Genomic DNA, 21005 nt, shown 5'->3' with positions numbered 1-21005 from the left:
CCTATGGCTGTCAAGAGAGGGCAGGCATGAGTTCTTAACTCTACCACCTTTGCAACCTCCCAGGCATAGAACTCCTAGGATTGGAATGAACGCCCCCAAGCCATTGCCCTCTTGCAGGCTGGAGCTGCAGGAAGAGGCAGGCATCAAAGGTCTCCCGCCATCCTGTTTGTGATCTCGGTAAATCCACCCAGGCCCTCCCTTGGATCTCTATGGCCCACATGAGGCCTCCAATGCTCCAGGGACTCACCCATGGGCCCCAGGTTGGGCCCAGCTGCTGAGCTGTGCGGGGGAGGCTGGCCCACCAGCTGGTTGACAGAGGGCAGTTTGTTGACACCACCGTGTACCTTGTTCATTGGGGAGAGCACGGGCCCATAGGATGGAGGCTGCAGGTGACTCCTGCTTGGAAAGCAACAGTGCACATTCACAAGAGGTAAAAGCAACTCCTCCCCCACGTGGTACCTCTGCGGACACCCTGGGATGCAGGCAGATGTAGACCCTGCCTCTCAGAGAGTTAGGAAGAAAGCTAACACCTCACCAGCTTCAGCAAATACAGCCCTTCCAGTCCCTTCCCTATCAACATTTCCAAGGCCCTTGCATGGGAGGCAGGGGTGTGCTGAACACAGGGACCCAGGATCTCAGGGTGAGCTAAGTCCCAGAAGGCTTCCTGGAGAAGGTGCCAGCTGATCTGTGCTGGTCTTACAGTCCAGTCCGGGATACCATACCTCCTGTGCTCCTGGCCCTCTCCCTGCTGGGTCAGAATATCCCTACTTCCCCATACAGATGGTGGCATTCACTCACGGCCTCTGTAGGAGCTGCTGCTGCTGCTGCTGTCGATAGGAGTCAACCAAAGGCTGGGGTACAAGCTCCATCAGCTCCAGGCTCTCCTTGACTTTCATCAAGATCTCAAAGTTCTCCCGGCCTCGCACCTGGGCACAGAGAAACAGTCTCGCCCAGGTACCCGGGAGATTCCACTGGCCCCAAACCCCTGGTGGGACGGGGATGGCCGTAGCCTCAAGAGGACTCCAGGCTATGGCAAAGTGTTGATCTGCTCTTGGGGTTTCCCCATACCCCAACGCTCAGGATACTCTGGCTTTCCTCTTCCTAGGGGCAGGTCTAGAAGTGGGTACCTAGGGGTTCAGAGACCACACTCACTCTTCCCTGCTAAGAGGCTCAACAGCTATAAGTCTTTTTTTTTTTAAAGATTTATTTATTTTTATTATATATAAGTACACTGCAGCTGTCTTCAGACACTCCAGAAGAGGGCGCCAGATCTCGTTACGGATGGTTGTGAGCCACCATGTGGTTGCTGGGATTTGAACCTCGGACCTTTGGAAGAGCAGTCGGGTGCTCTTACCCACTGAGCCATCTCACCAGCCCCTATAAGTCTTAAAGGAGGACTCACAGCCAGGGAAAGAGAAAGCACTGTTTCATAGTGCACCATGATCTTACCACTGGGATTGGTACCACAGTCACATGGAGTCATGTAGGCTGATACCCTATAGAACTATTGACTTAAACATAGGCTATACCCTATAGGACCATGGATTTAAACACAGGCTATACCCTATAGGTCCATGGATTTAAACATAGGCTATACCCTATAGGTCCATGGATTTAAACATAGGCTATACCCTATAGGTCCATGGATTTAAACATAGGCTATAGGCCCATGAATTTAAACATAGGCTATACTCTATAGGACCATGGATTTAAACACAGGCTATACCCTATAGGTCCATGGATTTAAACATAGGCTATACCCTATAGGCCCATGAATTTAAACATAGGCTATACCCTATAGGACCATGGATTTAAACATAGGCTATACCCTATAGGACCATGGATTTAAACATAGGCTATACCCTATAGGACCATGGATTTAAACACAGGCTATACCTTATAGGATCATGGGTTCCTACTGAAACTCCACCCTGGGGGTCTCCATTATAAAGGGTGCCCTTAGGTCTCCTTGATGCACAGCTGACTTGGCTGGCATGTTCACACTCAGTGAGTTCAGGGTCTGATTCTAAACAGAGCCTTCTTTGAACCCCACCTCCTTCAGGGCCACAGTTTCAATCCTCAGGTGTCAGCATGCCACCCTTGCCCATCTCTGGTGACATCTGTACTTCCCCAGCCTGGGATCTTGGGTGATGGGAACACTCAGGCCTGCCCTTCCAGCCCACTCACATGCATGTAGAACATGTCCTCGTCCCCGTGGCGTCTCTTCTTCACGTTGGTACCCAGGGCAGGGATGGCAGGGGGGCTCTGCTTGAATGCTATAAGGCAGGTCAGGAAAGATACATGAGCCAGAGAGCAAAGGCTGAGATGCCCAGGTGGACACCTGCCATGGGTGTGGTGTGCGCACAGGGCAAACCTAGGCTGGAAGGAGCTGGACCAGGGTCCCACATGCTCCTAGCCTCAGAGCATAGACAAGTGAGATGTCTTGGGCCACATTCGCTCTGTCCCACCTGGAGAGGCTTCCCAGCCTCAGCCATTCAGACCCAGATTCATCTCTGGATGAAGGTATGCTTGGCGCCTTTGGAGCAGGTACTCCCCACACTCAATTGCATCCAACTCCACCTTCCGCCCGTACCCTGACCCAGAGCCCCATTCACCACGTTTGCTGGCAGCTCCATTCTTGGTGGTACTTTCATTCAGAGCCTGTTGCTCCCGGTAATGGTCTTCATCAGCTTTGCGGTCACGGCCAGGACAGGCACAGATGCGACCCTCAAAAGACCTGCGGCCCAGTACCTGTCCACTGTTGGGACAGCACAGCGAGGCTGTGAGCTCAAGGGACCACTCTTGACCCTGCCCGACTCCCGCAGACCCCTTGTGACTGGCCTTGAAGCTGAATGCCCGCCGAGGAGAGCAAGCCCTCCCTGTGTCCATGACATGCTCCCCACATCCCCACCTCTACCATCCTTCCACAGCAGACTCACTCCCGTGTCTCCAGGGTGATGATGACAAGGATGGGCCTCCGATTCATGCCCCCCACGCAGCTGCTGTTACACATGAAGTTGTACAGGATGGTGGTGAATTCTGTTCCCACCTGTCCACAGGGGAGACAGGGGAAGGGCTTAGTATCAGTCAGCATGCAGGGCCCACCTTCTAAGAAAAGGACTTGTAGCTGCCACCTCTGGGCCTGGTTCTGAGGAGGCCTAGGGATGCTGCAGTATGGTTCACGGTCATCTACCCATCTATCTACCCAACCACCCCATCTTTGCACTTATCCATCCATCTCTCCACTTATCCACCTACCAAACCATCCATCCGCTTACATGCCTGTCTACACATCCATCCATCTGCTTACACGCCTGTCTACACACCCACGTATCCACCTACCACACTCACTTGCCGGTCAACCTCTCATCCATTCACACATACATCCACACACCTGCTCACTTGCCTACCCATATACCCACTTACACTCCTGCTCACCTGCTCTCCTGCCCACCCCCAGTGGTGCCTGACTATCACCCACCTACCTACCCACCCATCCACTCACTCATCCATCCATTCAGCCATCTACACTCACTTGAGATTGCCTGCCCTCCCACCGATCCATCTGTGACGTCATAGCCTTGTACTGGCTCCGGGCTCAGAGAGCTCAGTGTTGGTTTCAGCTCTTAGGGGAGGTACAGAGTTTGTGGTGTGCTTGCTGCAGTCATCTTCCATAACACAGGTAGAGGTCAAATGTCAGGGCTGTATGTAAGTGGGTGTGTGTGGGCCTTTTATGTCAAGTGTGTGATGAGTACTGTGGACTCATTTGGGCAGAGGAATGAAGGGGACTCCACCCCCAGAAAGGAGTTTCAAAGGTTAGGGTACAAAACCTCAGTCCTTCACAGAACTTACACCTGCCAACCACTAGAGGGCAAGAGAAACTTACGTTGTGTCTGCATGCCTGAGCTGGTGAGGCTTTCTCTGATGAGAGGGAAGGATGCTTGTGGGGTGTGTGTGTCTGTGTGTGTGTGTGTTGTGTCTCTGTGTGTGTCTGTGTGTCTCTGTGTATCCATGTGTTTCTCTGTGTGTATCTGTGTGTACCGTGTGTTTGTCTGTGTGTGTGTCTGTGTGTTTGTCTGTGTGTCCGTGTATGTGTTTCTGTGTTCTGTGTGTCTCTACGTGTTTCTCTGTGTGTGGTGTGTGTGTCTGTGTGTGTCCATGTGTTTCTCTGTGTGTATCTGTGTGTACCGTGTGTTTGTCTGTCTGTGTGTTTGTCTGTGTGTCTGTGTATGTGTTTCTGTGTTCTGTGTGTCTCTGCATGTTTCTGTGTGTGTGTGTGGTGTGTGTGTCTGTGTGTGTTTGTGGGGGGGTGTCTCTGTGTTTGATCATGTGTTTCTCAGTTTGTGTGTGCGTGTGTGTTTGTCTATGTGTATGTCTGTGTATGTGTGTCTGTGTGTGTGTGTATCTGTGTCTGTGTGTATGTCTGTCTGTGTGTATATGGGGCCCTGTCCCACTGACATACAAAGCTGCCTCACAGGACCTCAGGGCTTGGTAGAGGATGGGTCAGAGATGAGACCTAACCCCAGTCCTCCTGAGTCTCCGCCCTGATACCTCCCACATCAGTACTGAAGTCCCTTCACCTTGCCTTTGGCCCCAGCTGGGGCTCATATCAGATCTAGAATGGTGACCACACACTCTTCAGGTGTCAAAGTAGACACCTGCCTCCTCCAGTCTTCCTTGTCTACTTTTGGCGACCACCACCTCCAGCCTGGTTCCCTCCCTTAGAGCCTTCACCTGTGGTCTGAGCCCTTCGCCTCCAGCCTGAACCTCCATATCCACCCTGTACCTCAGTGTGCAGCATGTCTGGTCACCTCCACTGTACCCTACCTCCAGCTGGCACCACTCTCCCGAGGCTCTGCACACAGGCCCTCTTAAGGCTGACCGATCACCTCTGTCTTCCTTACTCTCCTGAGCCTGTGTTCCACGGCTCCAATCCCCGGTAGGCATCCTCTGTGATTCCCCCAGCCTGGTCTAGGAGGCCTTTCATGATCACTACCCCCACACACACACATGGAATTGCCCACCCTCTACCCACGACCCCATGCTTGCTGGCTTGCTTTTGTCCCTGCAAATGGAGCCTGAGATGTCTAGGAACTCTTTCTTCCGTGTCTAGGAGACTGTACTTGAGAGAAACAAGCAAGAAGATTGAAGATAAGACCCTCCAGGGAGGGCAGGGTTGAAAGGTTGGAGGTCATATAACTATACCTCACTGTATAGCTGAGGCGAAGAGAGAGAGAGAGAGAGACAGACAGACAGACAGACAGACAGACAGACAGAGACAGACAGACAGACGAGAGACAGACAGAGAAACAGAGAGCTAAAGTTGGCTTGAGCACAGGCCCAAGCTCACTGCCCACAGTGAAATGAACCGTCAGGAAAAGGCCTGAGAGGCAGGCTGAGGTCAGAGCAGAGGCCCAGGGAACGCCACCCTGTAAGATTGGTTTTGTGTCCCAGCCTGTACCCCGCCTACCTGTGGGGGTTCATACGGCACAACCACGCTCTGTCTTCCGGTGACAGGGTCATCCACGTACTGGGAGAGGTTGTTGCCTTCTACACGGATGAGGTGGCTAGCCGGGGCAGACTGTCCTGCCAGGAGGGGACACAGCTTTAGAGAGAGGCCCATCCTCTACCCCATACCCCTGTACCAGGCATGTGGCAGAACTGAGACCACAGGGCTTGTCCCCGTGAGAGTCCCAGGCAAGGCTCAGAGCTGTGCAACCCTCCTTCAGGTGGCCTTGAGCCAGACAGAAACTGTCCCCAGATAATCTGACCCTGGAGGGTTTCACAGGCTTCACCAGGGATACTGCGGGGATGTTTCACAAGACTCTCCAGGGTCAGCTGGTCCCTCAGACTACACCCTTGCTGGACCATCAGCCTCTTGGACTGTAGTCAGAGCTGAGGAAATGGAGAGAGGGATGGGGTGTGGGTTCCTGTGAGGGGAGAGTAGAGAGCACCTTACCGCTGTGCTCACTGGCCTACATCTCTCAGCTATGCCGCTGGTCAGTGTCCCACAGCTGGGAGGGGGAGGGGGTGCTCACCTTCATTGAAGTCTCTTCCGAGCTCGTGGTTGGGGCAGCGCTTAACAATGTCGGTCACATGCTCTGCCTTCTTGTAGACGGGCATGGCCCGGATGGCCGTGCCCGGGGGTGGTGGTGTGGACACTTTGATCTGGATGGGGCATGTCTTAGCAATCTGACAGTACAACTTCTTCAAAAGTGGGGAGTACTGGAGGAGAGAAGGGGGCCAGGTTGAGATGGCAACTCAGTTCCGGATGCTTCCACAAGACCCCTTTCCCAAGCGCTCTGATGAGGCCTGCTTCCAGATGCTTCAGGCATGCTTGTAGAGATGGGCGTGCCTGGTGCCTGCTCATCACCTGCCTGGCTATGTGTCTCACCTGCATCTCAAAGGCTGCGAGCTGTGGACCGTTGCATAAGGATGACAAAGGGTAAGACAGTATTGGGGGTGGGGGTCAGAGGTCAGTGGGAATCAGTCCTAGTTTTGCTTTCCCAGCCTGGATCGGGCCACTGGCTGCAGGGGTAGGATTTGCAGCATTGAGGTGGTTTGACAAGCTCAGAATTGCATCCTTCTACCTTGCATAGAAGAATCACTCAGTAGGTGGATGGCTTGCCCCTTCTGCCTTTGTCTTTATCCTCCAATGGAGAACTCTCTGAACCAGCAAGACCTTGCATGCTGTTGACCAGTCACCAGCACTGTGCCACCAAGTAAAGTCACCAAGTCCAGGCAGCCAAGCTGTGCAGTTGTGTGAGGCAAGACCCGCTTTCCCCATCCTGGAAACTGACTGGACCTGAGGTCATGCCAGGATGTCTCTCAGGGACAATGGGACGTCATCATGCCTCCCCCACCCCCTCCATGTCCCAGGTCACTCTTCTAAGGATTGCACTGGCCCTGCCAAGACCAACTCAGTCTCAGAATCAGAGTGAGACTATTCTATGCAAGGCAGAGGATGCAATTCTGAGCTTGTCAAACGGCCTCAATGTTGCAAAACCTACCTATACAGCCAGCGGCCTGATCTAAGCTGGAAAAGCAAGATGCCCATTTATTCACCTGCTAGCTGACTCTCACTATGGTTCCTGAAACCCCTGGTGACTCACTCCTCTTGTCTTCCTTCCCAAGTGATTTTGTTTTAAAAGATCTATCTATCTATCTATCTATCTATCTATCTATCTATCTATCTATCTATCTATTATGTATACAGTGTTCTGTCTGAATGTTCGCTTGTAGGCCAGAAGAGGGCACCAGATCTCATTATAGATGGTTATGAGACACCATGTGGTTGCGGGAATTGAACTCAGGACCTCTTGACCTCTGAGCCATCTCTCTAGCCCTTCCCAAGGGATATTTTATTTTATTTTATTATTTTTTTTATTTTTTGGTTTTCGAGACAGGGTTTCTCTGTGTAGCCCTGGCTGTCCTGGAACTCACTTTGTAGACCAGGCTGGCCTCAAACTCAGAAATTTGCCTGCCTCTGCCTCCCAAGTACTGGGATTAAAGGCATGTGCCACCATTGCCCGGTTCCCAAGGGATTTTTATGAAGCTCCACTTCACTCTAAAGTCTCCACCACTCATGAATTATACACCATGCTCCCTTCTGACAGTTAATGAAGCTGAGGCCAGAGTTGGCAAGCTGTTAACAAAACAGGAAAGGGCAGGTGGTGCTCACACACCAAATCTTCCCTTTGCAAGGGACAGTGGGGGATTCTGACCACCCCAACCCTATAGGCTTAAGGTCCTCCACAATGGGGTGTGCAGAAATAGCATATACCATAGGCAAATGCAATGAGGGAGGGCAGGGAGAGGCACCATGACATAGTCCCTTCCCTCCTGTTTAAAGAGCAAGAGATACTCACTACAGGGACCCCACAGAAGGCCTGAGGGACTGTTTTGAAAAGATGAGGGGGCCCTAAGAGAGGGAGCAGCTGAGGGAGAGCTAATGGCCACACCAGCAGGTTGGTGTGACTTTTGGGGGGGGGTGAGCACTGTCTGCTGGTGTGTGGGATCCTCATCCTAACCTTTTGGAGGACGGAGCCACAGCCTCATCCCCAGGATACATGGGGGACTCTGAGACTTGGACAGGGTACACCTGACCTCTGCAGATCCAAATCTGGGCTTTGGTTTCCTGCAATGGCCTCTCCTCAAGTTAGTACACTGCAGCCTGGTCTCCATCTGGGCAGGCTGGGGACAGAGTAGCAGGAGTGTGCTGGTACCCTGGGGAAAGGCCAATAAACAGCTCTACACACACACACACACACACACACACACACCTGTCCTTCAGCAGCAGCAGCAGCAGCCTGCAGGTGTTGGGGATCTACAGCCTGTACTTGGTAAAAAGCACACTAGCTCTGTAATTACTGTGGCATCCCTAGGAAGGACACTTGGGGTGGCATGAAGTTCACAGTGCGAGGTTCCTCCCCCCCCCCCCAGACATTAAGTAAATTCATATACAGTGACAGTGAACTGCCCTGGGCTCTTGCTTATCCACAAATGAAGGTTTCCCAGCAAGCCCCAGGCTCAGACAATTGCAAAGGCCTAACGGTGAAGGGAACCCAGCTCGTCCTGAGCTCAGAGAGACTCAACCTGAGGCCAATCAAGCAACTTCCTGGTAAAGGCGATAGTCCCAAGCATTACCAAACATCTCTTGAGTGCCCATTGTTTGTGAGACCTAGCTACCTAAAGAAAATAGACTGAGGGGTGGAGGTGGCCAACACCCCCATGAAACAGGCCTTGCCCACAGGGGGTGGGGGAGACACTGAGGCCAAAGTCACCAGGGGCAGAAAAAGATTAGCCTTTGAAGGTTGGCCCTTGGCTCCCTGTTCTGGCTCAGGAATTCAGGCTGGATTCCCCTAAATTGGACCACCTGCCAGGTTTGTCTACCAGTGACTTACCACTCGACCCCCAGATGCCAACTGTGTGGTAGAGAGCCAGCAAGGTCAGAGGTCCCTTATTCTAGCATGGTTGCTCATTACCAGGTAAGGTAATTTGTGGGTTGGCACAGCTGCTGGGGCTCATGGACCTGGAGTCTCCTATAGAGTTAACCTTTCCCTTCAGTGCTCTAGCTCATGAACTATGATCTAAGAGGGGGTCATAGACCCACCAGGGCAGGAGCCAAGATGGGCTGGGAGCAAGTCAGGTGTGATGGTGCCTAAGGCCACATTCCTGGGAAGCCCAAACATGCCTGGAGGGAGAAAGGATGCATCAGCTTCACCTTCCTGTTCTTATCAGGATGGAGCCAGGCTCAGGGCACAGCTCAGCCACAGGGAGGGGCATCAGAGCTCCCCTCACCCACCCACTCCTGAGCAAGGAGGCTTCAAACCTCGCCTGACCACAGTGCCCATCCCTGGAGCCCTGCTGTGACCCTGAAGGCTTATTGTCCTCTCCATCCCTGTCCTCTGAGGACCTAGGATAATTGGCTACACCCGCAAGCCATGCACTAACACTACCAAGGTGTGGTCAGAGGTAGCTGAGGCCTGATCCTCCTCCCCAGAAGGTGGCACTGTTTTCCATGGCCTGGAGTGGGACCCTAGGAGGTCTAGGGAAAGCTAAGGATAGTTGCAGAGTAGCCGGGCTGGTAAGGATGAGCCATTGAATGCCCCACCCTGGGGAGGAGCTTAAAGCGCCTGGAGCTGTCCCTGGTACCAACTCAGCAGCTGCGGAAAAGCTTTCTCCTCTCAGAGAAAGAATCAGAGTTGAGAGAGTCATCTCTGGTGGGACAAGTCTCCCACCCAGTCAGGGTGGAAAGAAAATCCAAGCCCATGAAGATACAGGGCTCCTTCACTTCTACACCCTTGAATGACGTCTTGAATCCAATGATCGTGGGGCTTTGGGGCGCACACACCTACCAGCCCCACTCCGGCCACAGGTTAAATTTGTGGTAGTCTATTTTAGCCAGAGGTGGGGAGTTTCAGCGAGAGATACCAAAGCTTCCCCACACCTCGGAAGATCAGGTGGTAAAAGCAGCAAGCCGCGCATGGGCAGGGGCGTGAGGGGTGGGGCGGGAAGACTCCAGGATACCGAGTCTCCGGGAGACTAGGAAGTTGCCAGCGCTCCCCTTCCTCCACAGGGTCGACTCTGTTTCCAGAATGTCATGTGGGGATGCTTCCTCCCTGCTGCCCTCCTCCTGCCTCTCCTTCCCTAGAACCGCTAGATGGATGTGTTTCAACAGATTCCGAGCTGATAAAATCTTATTTATCTTCGGCTGTTGACACAGCGCCGTCCAGACTTGCCTGCGCGGATGCGTGTGTTCCGCGGGGCTTGCAGGAAATACTTTGCCCAACATCGGAGCGGAGCAGACGTCCCTCCTGCCACGGCTGCTCTCCTGACCCCTCCTCCTTCCCTCCCTCCCTCCCTCCTCCCACCCTCCCTCCTCCCACCCCCCTCCCGCCACAGTCCAAGATGGGCCGGGCCTGGCTGGAAGCCCCTAGCCTGGCAGGACGGGTGCAGGGTGGTGGGTGAGAGGGCGGGCGGGGGCGGGCGCGGCACAGGGCTGTTAATTTCCTCGCACCCGCTCCCGGCAGCTGGGTGCCCAGCACAGGCAGGTTTGGGCAGGAGGACAGTGGGAAGGTGATAATAACTTGTCTGTCATTTTCCCGGGACATGTAGTATCTTGCAAACCGCAAATACCGTTAACCAGCTTGGGTGAATCTGTTAGGACAGATTCAGAACGAAAGGCTGTGGTGGGGGCTTTTTAAAAATACTTTTTTTTGTAGCCCACTTTGTGTGTGTGTGTGTGTGTGTGTGTGTGTGTGTGTATACACGTGTGTGTGAGAGTTTCTGATCTCTGAGGCTGTGGACCCCTTTGAGAATCAGCTCTGGGGTCACAGGCTTTTACTCTTCCTAGGGCAGATCCACAGAGCAGGGCACAGGTCTGGTAGACTCAGACTGATCTCTCAAATCTGGAGGAACCCAGGTCCACAGCCCCTGAATATGACTCCCCACCATGTTTTCGTTTCTCTTGGAGAAATGCCACTGCGAGAGGAGCAACCCATGGATCCTATCATCCAAGAAGAGGTCCTGGGGCAGCCCCTTTGTGGGTACATCTTGGCCTTGACTCACACAATTTACATTGTTCAATTATTCGGTCATTCGGGGAGCACCTGAGGGCAGGGGTGAGCTCTTGCACAGCTTAGGGAGCCCTGATAGAACCTTAGGGAGGGAATGATGCTCGGGTAACAGTCACCAGACTGGCACCATCAAGCCAGGATGCAGGCTGAGGGCAAGGAGGCTCCATGTTCTATAAACACATCATTGGAGGCCCCAGGCCCCAGTGCCTGCCCCTGCCAAGTGTGCAGGAAAGAGGCTGTAGTTGTTCCTAAAGAACAGCGGTCTGAAAGAAGAGAAAGGACACTCGGGAAGCAGATGTGAAGTCTGACTGATTGCTCTGTGAGTGGAAGGCCATAGTCTGTTCCCCTACAGAGAGGTTGGCCAGGAGCTAGCTGGGGCACCCCTCAGGAGCTGAGTAGCCTGCTCCCCACCCCCGATCCTTGAGCAAGATCTCAAACAGGCAAGCAAGAGCCATATGGGCACCTTGGTGGCCTGGGAGACAGAGTGCATTTCCTTCTTCCTTCTTCCTTCTTCCTTCTTCCTTCTTCCTTCTTCCTTCCTTCCTTCCTTCCTTCCTTCCTTTCTTCCTTTCTTTTTTCTTTTTCTTTTTCTTTTTCTTTCTTTCTTTTTTTTTTTTTTTTTGCACTAAGACTGGGAAGTCAGAGGGTCCCAGGTCATGGGGTTTGGAGCCCATTTATCCTTGGCAGGAGCAGAGAACCTTCCAGTAGTTTCTGCCCCCGGCTGAAGAGCTGATGTGTGAGGGCCTGGTAGTCTCATCTCAGAGAAGGATAGGGTAGTGGCTGGGAATTTGGGAGGCTGCTCTACATAGCTCTACAGCTGATGGCTTTACATAGAGACCAAAGGAATAACATGGGCCCGGTCTGTGCCGCTTTCTCTGTAAGGTGCCTACTCTGATCCTTCACCTGGACATTTTAGGAACTAGAATTTTGTTTCTAAAAGCTGCCAGCTGAGCTGGGGTAGAGCAGTAACCAGAGGTTACATTGCATTGGCGGTAGACCTCGGGTTTCTGGTAAATAGCTCATAAAATCCAGAGAACTGTCAAAGCAACAGTTGCTCTTTTACATGCTAATGACTGGCTGAGGGCTGGGAGCTGAGGGCTGAGGGCTGAGGGCTGGGGACTGGGGGCTGAGGCCTGAGGGCTGAAGGCTAAGGGCTAGGAGCTGAAGAATGAGGGCTGAGGGCTGAAGGCTGCTTTCCTGAGCATCCCTGAAAAGATCCAGTTCGTACGTGTGACCCCTCAGCCCTAGCCTTTGGGATGGAGCACAGAGGATGAAGGTCAATTAGGTCCCGAATGTCAGGAGACTAATCATGGCTACATAATGAAGAGTCTGTACAAATCCCAAAGGACAGGGCTTGGTCAGCTCCTGGACAGCTAGGAGTGAGAAGGTACTTGGAGATGGTGCCCAGGGATAGCAGAGCCAGAGAGGACTGGGAGACTCACATCCTTTCTCCATCTTGTCTCTTACTTCCTTCCCAACCTCACCTTACCCCATGTGTCTCTTTGTCTTCCCCGGGTAACTAGACAAGTGATTTACAGAGTGTTTTGAGCCACTGGAGCAGACTGACAGCCCCAAAGGATAGTGGTCAGAAACATAAAGTTAGGCAGTGGTACCCACAGGGCACACAGCCTTGGTGATAGAACCCTTGCCCAGGGAAGATATCAGAGTAGATCTCCGATCATCCCAGTCTCCCAACTATCTAGGGCAGCAGTTCTTGTGTGTCATGATGTCTTTGGGGAGATGAGTGACTCTTTCACAGGGGCCACATACCAGATATCCTGCATATCAGATATTTACATTAAGATTCATAACAGAAGCAAAATTATAGTTACAAAATAGCAATAAAAGTAATTTTAGGGTTGGGGGCCACCACAGCATGAGGAACTGTGTTAAAGGAAGGTTGAGAACCACTGCTCTAGAGTTAGACAGTGCTAGCTGGTATCTGCTGCTATGGCATTGCTGACTTGCTGCAGGGAGGGGTCTCCACACCTTTGGGGATGAGAGGGGGGTGTCACAGAAGTCTTAGAAGCGAGTTCCAGTTTGGTTTTGTCTTCTCAAGGCCCGACACCTCCATCTTTGGTCTTTCGTTTCCATCAGACTTACCAGGTCAGAGATCAGAGATCAGGACCCAGATAGGCTGGTAAGAGGACAGTCAGGTGACCAAGTAGAACACCAAAAGCAGGAAAGACAGGCAGCTCTGGGCTGGGGTTGTGTTCCTGGGGGATGAGGAAGCTGCCAGGCAGGGGCCGGGTTGGGGTGGGGGAACCTGGCCTGCCCTGGTCTTACTGGGAAGTGTCTCCCCTGACATCAAGTCATGGGGGGTGGTGGATGGAGGCTCCAGGTGGCCGGTTGGCTGGGTGCGGCTGACCTCCTTTGCTGTATGATGCTCCAGCTCCAGAAGGCCACTGTCAGGGGTTTCAGAGATATTCCTAGGAGGCCCTCTGTCACTCCAGCCCTAACTTGGACATCTAATCTTTTTCCAGGACCCAGGACCCATCTGGGGACTTCAGGGAGAAACGAGTGTAGTCTGAGAACAGTCTGTGACCAGATCCAAAGAACCATAGGCTCACCTTCCCTGTGAGTTCAAACGGGCCCCTGCTGCCCTTCTTCCTGACCCAGCCAGCAGGAGAGCTGTGCTTTGGCCACTCCTTCAGGCAGCCTGCTACTGCCAGGCTCTGAGTAGCCTCTCCTCTGGCCACCAGCCATCAGCCTCTCCCACTGGTGATTAGGGCTGGGGTGTAGGTCGCAGGACCGTCCAGTACAGGAACCCACAGCGAGGCTGGTAGCCAGCCTGCTCTATGCACAGTATGGATCCCCTGTTGGCTGTCAGTGGTAAAGTCCCTACCCCATCCCCAGCTGTAGCTTCCACAGTCGGGATCAACCTCCACAGTCAGCTTGAGATTGCAAGGGCATCTCAGGGCAGTCACACATTCCGCTCCAGCCGTGACCCTTCTAAACACTGATCTCAGTCAGCTCCTTCTCCAAGGACCTGTGACTTTCCATACAGTCTCAGGGGCTAGTGATAGCCAGGAGCCAGGGAGGCAAGGTGTGTGCGTGTGTGTGTGTGTGTGTGTGTGTGTGTGTGTGTGTGTATGTGTGTGCATGAGTGTGTGTGTGAATGTGTGTGTGCATGTACCTGAGTGTGTGTGTGTGTGTGTGTGTGTGTGTGCATGAGTGTGTGTGTGCCATGTGTGTGTGAATGTGTGTGTGCATGTACCTGAGTGTGTGTGTGTGTGTGCATGTATGCGTGTGCACGTTTGAAGGAGCCAGTCTTCAGTGCTGTAGGCAATAGCTCCTTAAAATATAAGTTGTCATTGAACTTTAAACATCTTTATTGGAGCTATAGGACAGGGACACTCTGGGGTCTAAATCTCTGATCTTGTACTGAGCAAAGCTAGTGAGAGCCTCCCTGGAACCAGGCCCAGGTGTAGAGCGCGGCACAGCCCATCTCACCCTCCCAAGGCTCAGCACCATGAGAGCTGATCTATCACAGACAGAGGTGAGAGGCAGACACAGGCGTGGGATTTGGGTCACTGAATGGTTTCTGCCTTACCTGCCACACCAACAATTTTTCCAAAGAGCATCTCTACCCTCAGGTGTACCGCACAGCCCGACCTAGAACCCTGTTATCCGATCTCAGAGCATCAGTCTTGGCCCACCTTGACTTCTTGCACTGATCAGTGTGGTTGCAGGACCCTGACTTACAGCTCTCAAAGCCTAGAATATTCTAACTCATATAAGAGCAAGAGGTCCTGGATGTGGCTGTGACCTTTTCCTAAGAGGAGGTGACGGGGTCTGAGCCTTCAGGGCACAGGACGGAGTCTAATACATTTCAGGTGGTTTCCCTAGAGCCTACCACAAGCCTGAAGGGCCCAGGTAAGCAACACTCAACTCACCTGGCTCTCACCTTGCAGTGTTAGCCAAATCCTGACTAGCTTTAACCTACCATGGACACTCCCACATTGGCCTCTATCCCCTGTCGTTTGGGGGATTGAGTGCTGATTCACACATTACAAAGAACTGTCCATTTTTCAGGGCTGGCTGTGTGTACTGGGAGTGTGCTCCTGGTTCTCTTCCCGGACCTCCCCTCAGGAGAACTGGTGTGACTCTGGAAGGCCTAGAGCTGACCCTTCCTCAGACTGTCTCACATCTGCTCATGCCACACTGGGGAAAACTTTACAGGAGAGGGGATAGAGACCCGACCCGAGTGGGCATCTCAGGACCCCAGGTGCCATCCCTCGGCCTGCAGTAGGCATGTATACCTCCTTTCCAACTTTACAGAAGAGGATCTCGGAGGGCGGGTCAAGGGCAGGTCACCCATCAGCAAAGGGCAGAAACAAAATGGTGAACCCAACACCATATCCCAAGAGTTTGAGGAACTCTCTTTCTCTCTGCCCTGCCCACTGCTCCGAGTTCCCTAGGAGTGGCTCTGGGATCCTAGGAGCTCTGTGAGCAGGAGCAAGGAGGCTCTGATGCCCAGAGGCCCGCCTGCTTGCCTCAAAAAGGGGGGCCTGGCTTGTTCCTTAGCACTATGCTGGCAGAGAGACACACTATCTGCCCACCATCCTCCCTGGGTAGATTCATAAATGGTTTCTGATTAGAACGTTCTAGAAGTGACCAACCTCCAAGATGAGGAGGCCAGCCAGACCTGTGGAACACCCCTCCTTCATTTCCTATTGTTGATTCATAGTACATTTGCCTTGCTGGACTGAGCCCTGCCCTGCATCTCAGCATCACAGGATAGAGTCCTGTCCTCTAAGGTGCCCTGTCTCCCATCCCCTGCTAGAACCCTGGAGGTATGTGATGTGACCACTCAGCTGGGGAGGGAGCACCCTTAGACACAGGGACCAGCCTGCTAGTGTCGAGCTGCAGTTGGATTCAGGAGTTCAGAGTCTCCAGGCTAGATTCTGTGACTCCTGGGGACAAAAGTCCTTTAGGCCACTAGCGGATGGAGACTATACAGTATACATACAATAGCAGACATACATCTCCGGTGCAGGTAACCTGCTCAGACCAAGCCGGAGCCAGCCTACTGGCAGCCCATCCTCTCCGGCAAAGCTAGACACAATATGAGCAATTGCTGCGATTTCTCCATAAGTGCTCTTGTTTCCCCTAATAATTCACGTTTCATCTCCACAATAAACATTGTTAGAACTCTTCTCTGGGCTTTAAATATACATAATTGCTCCCCGTGCCAGTAAAAGGTATTAATTCCATTTATGCATTCCATAAACTTTTAGGATAACGCAATTGATACCACAATCATGTCGGGACACCTCCTCTATTCTTGTGCTTTGCAAACCTCCGAGGGGCTGGAAAGTTTGCTCCAAATCCATTAGTGTTGACTCAGCCCTGTCCTCCCTAAGAATCCTTCACAGAGGCTTTGTGCTTCCCTCCAGGGCTGCTGGCTGGCTCGGTGGGTGGGTGGGTGGGTGGGTAGGGGCTCTCTCTCTCAGGACAGACAAGCATAGACAGACATAAAGACAGACAGACAGACACACACACATACACAGGTTGAAGGCAGCTTCACCTGAAGGCCACTTAAGAGTATGTCCAGGCTGTCTGTCTGTCTGTCTATTCATGATGCTCTCAGGCAGTCAAGCCATTCATGAGTGCGCCCTCACTCTTGGGCTCCTCTGCAGCTGCCTCTGTAGTAGGCTGGCGGTATCACAGCCTGCCCTTGGTGTTCGGCAGACACCATACCAGGCCAGGGTTACCATCCATCCACACGGGTCCTCTTGCCTAACCACAGAACTCTGTCTCTCAATGTCTCCAATACTGAAAAGCCGTCTCTCTCAGCAAGGCAAAGCCAGCGTGAAGGGGCTGAGCTGGTGCTAGACAGCAGCAGGGAACCCATATTGCTGTTTGGATATGTAAAGGATTTTGTCCCACTTCCTCCTCCACTGAGGGACTCCTGAGACCAGCTCTTCCCAAGACATAAAGTCCTCTTCTGGCCAAAGCTGTCAGAACCCAGGCAGCAACCAGGGAGATTAGCATGCATATTCACATCTGTTGGCATGTGTATGCATGTGCATATGTACACACATGCCTTCATGTTTACAGGTATATGTGAGTGCATCTGTGTATCCATATATATAGGCCCCTGGGCACATATATATTTACACCCATGTGTGCTCATAGGTATATACATGTATGCATAACACACACCTGTGTACCTAGGTGTCCGGGCATATGGGACCTTGTGCATGTATATACAGGTATGTGTTCATACATGCAGGGCCACACTCTAAGGGCCCAGACCTCTTATTGCACCAGCAGATTTTCAGGCTAAGGGAAGCTGGTCAGGACAAGTAAGTAGATCCTCTGGGGTCAGAGAGTCCCACAGTGGCTTCAGCAATGGCGAGGCCAAAGGCCCCATTAACAGCTGTGGTCACTTGGAGGCCAGTGAGCATGTTTTTGCCAATCTGAGAGGAATGGGGGCAGCAGTCAATATGGAATTGTACTTGAGAAAAATATGAATTATCTATCAGTTACCAGCCGGTGGCGTGGCAGGGGCCTCGGTGGCAAGTCTGGGCAGCACCCACACAGTTGGACCCCCAGAGCTGAGAGCAGCTGCTGCCAGTCCCTTCTCTCAGCATCGAGAAAAACCCTTGGGTGTCTGCTCCCAGATCGCCGAGGTGCCAAAAATCTCATTATCAATGTTGGTCCCACCTCTGCCCCTGTGTGACAGGGCCGGGAGGGGGCAGGCAGTAGCATCCTCCTGCCTGACAGCTCAACTCTGCTGCCCTGGTCCCGGGTGGAGGTTGGGTTGGGAGGCCAAGTCTTCCCTGATCTTTGGTATGTCTGGCCAGTCTGAGAAGACTAACCCCTGGGGACAGTTAGAGCAGAGCAGCAGGAACACAGGCCATCATGGGACACTTGATGTCCAGTGCCTCAGAGGGGACTGCAGAGGACCCAAATGGGAGGAAGAATCCAGTAGAATGGGCATTGTCTGCTCCTGTCAAAGACCAGCCCTGACCATCAGAGGCACCTGAGCCCACAGGCACGGCAAAGACCGACCCCATCACCACTCTCTGGCAAGGAAGAGGAAGGGAGGCAATCCCACATACACCATCATTCCCAGAATCTGGGGCACTTCCTCCAGACACCACCAGATCTTTATGACAGACAGGACCCCGCCTCACTCTAAGACGGAGCTAGGGAATGCATTGGAAGTAGAAGAGCAGCGTAGAGAGCCCGCTGTGACTGAGGTACCTACCCATGTGTCTCCTGGGCTTCCTGACCTGACCCTAGGTCACTCAGCTTGGGTGGAGGAAGAGTCTAGGTACCCTTCAACCCCCAAAACTACAGACAGTACAGAAGAGGAGGCCTTTAGCAGGTATTTCTACACAAAGACCAACTTCAGGAGGCCATGTTAGATGGTTTCCTCCACTGTCCCAGAACAGGAGTAACAGCTGTGTACTCTATCATTCCTGTCTCATTCAGACCTCCTGACCTCAGCGCCCTCCAATAATCTGTGGTCATGGAGAGTGGAGCACACTGACCCACAGCGACTCGGGATGGAGCACCACAGGTACCCAGACCCTCTCGGCCCACTGAAGCCCCTCAGAACTCCAGCAGCTGGACTGAGCCATCATTTGGTGATGGTTTAGTGACTGGGGAGCCCACCAGAACAGTAGCTAAAAGAAACTCTAGGAGGTCAAAGCCTGAAACCAGAGCCAGTCCGGCACAGATGATCACCGGTGGCCACCTACAAGGTCTGGCTCTGTCCAGCTCTTCAGTCTCCAAAGAGAATGTGAGAGCCACACTGTGGGACTTAGTTTTTAAAGAGCCGCTGGAGGAGGGGCACTCCTGTTCTGAAGGGGAGTGAGATAGAGCTTGCACTGCGTGGACGGCTGCATCTCCAGCTGCTCCCTGGAGAGAGTGGATGGACGACTTAATATCCCTCAGTACACCTCCTACTGTCCCAGGCTCATGGTTCCCTCTACCCAGACTTAGCTGGGTATGGAGACCTGGATATCTCTAGGGCTGCCCTTCCTACCCAATGCCCTGTGTGCCCAGACTAGCGTTCTGAAGTCCTAGTCTGCTCTTCCTGCAGCCCCGTCTCCCACAGAGAGCCTGGGTGCTCAGTGGGTAAGAACACTCATGGCCATGTGTCCCCAGTCCAGCGTCTACTCACTTTCTGCATAACTTGAGCAAGCTGCTTTCCCTTCTCATACCTCAGCTTCCCTGACTGCGAAATGGGCACAGACTTCACCTTGGGCAAGTCAAAGCACTTAGCTGTCTGCCCAACTCTCAGCAAGTGTACAGGTGGGACTTTGTCAACATCTGCTAATCCTAGCCACATGCCAGGCTGTTCCTAGAGGCACCAGGGAAAGGACCAGAGCCCCCAGCACCTGGAGATCCGGTCCCAAGCCAATGCACAGAGAGAGATATGAGGGCAAAACACAAACCCGCAACCAGCAAACGGGTGGGCCCCTGTGGGCTCCCAACACTTTTTGCAGAAGTTCAGGACCAGACCAATTTCAAGGCACTGAGTACAGAAAACCCGGCCACTCTCCCTGCCCCATGGACCTCACAGGCAACAACACTCTGACCTTTCCGGACTCAGTGGGAGGCTAGCTGACTCTGGCCACAAGTCCGAGGGGTGGCCACACCCACACTGCCCAGCCCCAGGGCCCGCCTCCTGCTCGATGCTCCTCCTGGCTCTGGCCAGGTGGGAACCCCATGTGGACAGCCTGTGCGCTCATTCAGACCTCAGTACCAGGACCGTGGCACTCAACCCCGCTGCCCTCCCTTCACGCGTCCACTGGCAACACGGCTACTCACTGTCCAGGTGGCCGACTTGGCTGTGCTCGATTGCTGGAAGGTGACCTCGAAGTGGTGGGGGCCGGGGTAGTCGGTATTGGAAGGGATGACAGGCGCCGGAGACATGGTGTCGAAGGTGGAGCTGGGCTGCGCGTAGGGCGAGTGGGTGGGCGCGCTGGCGGCGTGCTCCGGGGTGTAGGGGCTGGCCGGGGCCGCGCGGCTGCCCATCTGGTCCATGGCACTGCTGAGCAAATTGAACTGGGCCTGGCAAGGAAGGGGGAGGTGGGAGGGGAGAAACAAGGGCTAAGGTGGAAGCCCCAGCTACCGCTTCTGTCCCGTCGGGGAGGTGTCTTGTTACAGGAGCCTTAAAGGGCCAGCGGGCTCCAAGTCATCCCAAATATTTCCTGGGGCCCCCACCCCACCCCAACAGGCCACTACTTGTGTTGGGATAAACGCACATTCACCTCTCCTGCCTGCCCCTCTCCGACCGCCTCCCGGGTGCCAGGGCTTCTTGGGATCCACCCAGCTGCCAGCAAGGTGGATTGGGGCTTTGCACACCTACCTGGAAGGGAGCTGTTTGGTTGGGAAAGTTCCCAGCCCGAGACCCCCTGTGGGCTCCACCATGCTCCCAGGTCAGCCCAGAGGCTGGAGTGCTCACATAGACCTGAGAGCCTGGATGCTGGCTGCAAGGGTGGGGTGGGGGTACAGCAGGATTTAGAGCATGGGTGCCCTGGAAGGCATGATTCCTAGATACAGCCCTCTAAGAGATGGACTTGGCTGAGGCTGCTCAGCCGCCAGAGATCTAAGTGACAGTCTCCAGAGGAATTTATTTAAACTGTTGACTTTATCTCCATTACAAAGCTTTCCCCAGGCCTCCAGGGTTGGCAGCTTCTCCCAGCATCCCTGCTGGTTCTCAGGCAGCCCAGTCCTTCCCCTAAATCACATATTCAAGGAACCTGAGCTCTGGGAACCCTCTTTCTCTGTCCTTGGGACCCCAGGACAAGTCAGCCTTCCCTAGGAGCTTTAAGGAAGTCTCACCTTCCTTCCTTGGGTGTTTCAACAAATTATCAATGGGAGGACTACCCAGTCCACGTCCAGGATGGCAAGCAGGATTTGTGGAAGACTACCCAATGGCTGACGCTGGGCAGAATGGGTCCC

The 21005-nt window shown here is 53.4% G+C and overlaps 1 protein-coding gene across 3 annotated transcripts in view; it reads right to left on the bottom strand.

The window, feature by feature from the left end:
- The window catches only part of Tp73 (tumor protein p73), an 82806-nt gene that overhangs the window by 4541 nt on the left and 57260 nt on the right, over positions 1-21005 (bottom strand). For all 3 annotated transcript variants that reach the window (XM_085838536.1, XM_085838535.1, XM_021159560.2), the window contains 8 exons: positions 19869-20111; positions 6039-6225; positions 5471-5586; positions 2940-3049; positions 2616-2758; positions 2188-2276; positions 799-926; positions 248-396 (listed from right to left, as the gene is read on the bottom strand). In XM_085838536.1, the coding sequence (XP_085694662.1) occupies positions 248-396; positions 799-926; positions 2188-2276; positions 2616-2758; positions 2940-3049; positions 5471-5586; positions 6039-6225; positions 19869-20111 (1165 nt within the window). The remainder of the gene's footprint in view (positions 1-247; positions 397-798; positions 927-2187; positions 2277-2615; positions 2759-2939; positions 3050-5470; positions 5587-6038; positions 6226-19868; positions 20112-21005) is intronic.

This window comes from Mus caroli, unplaced genomic scaffold (genome assembly GCF_978045245.1).
Source record: "Mus caroli unplaced genomic scaffold, Mus_caroli_1 scaffold_6, whole genome shotgun sequence".
NCBI lineage: Eukaryota > Metazoa > Chordata > Mammalia > Rodentia > Muridae > Mus > Mus caroli.
The sequence above is the reverse complement of the archived record's forward strand: the minus strand, read 5'-3'. Positions and strand labels throughout refer to the sequence as shown.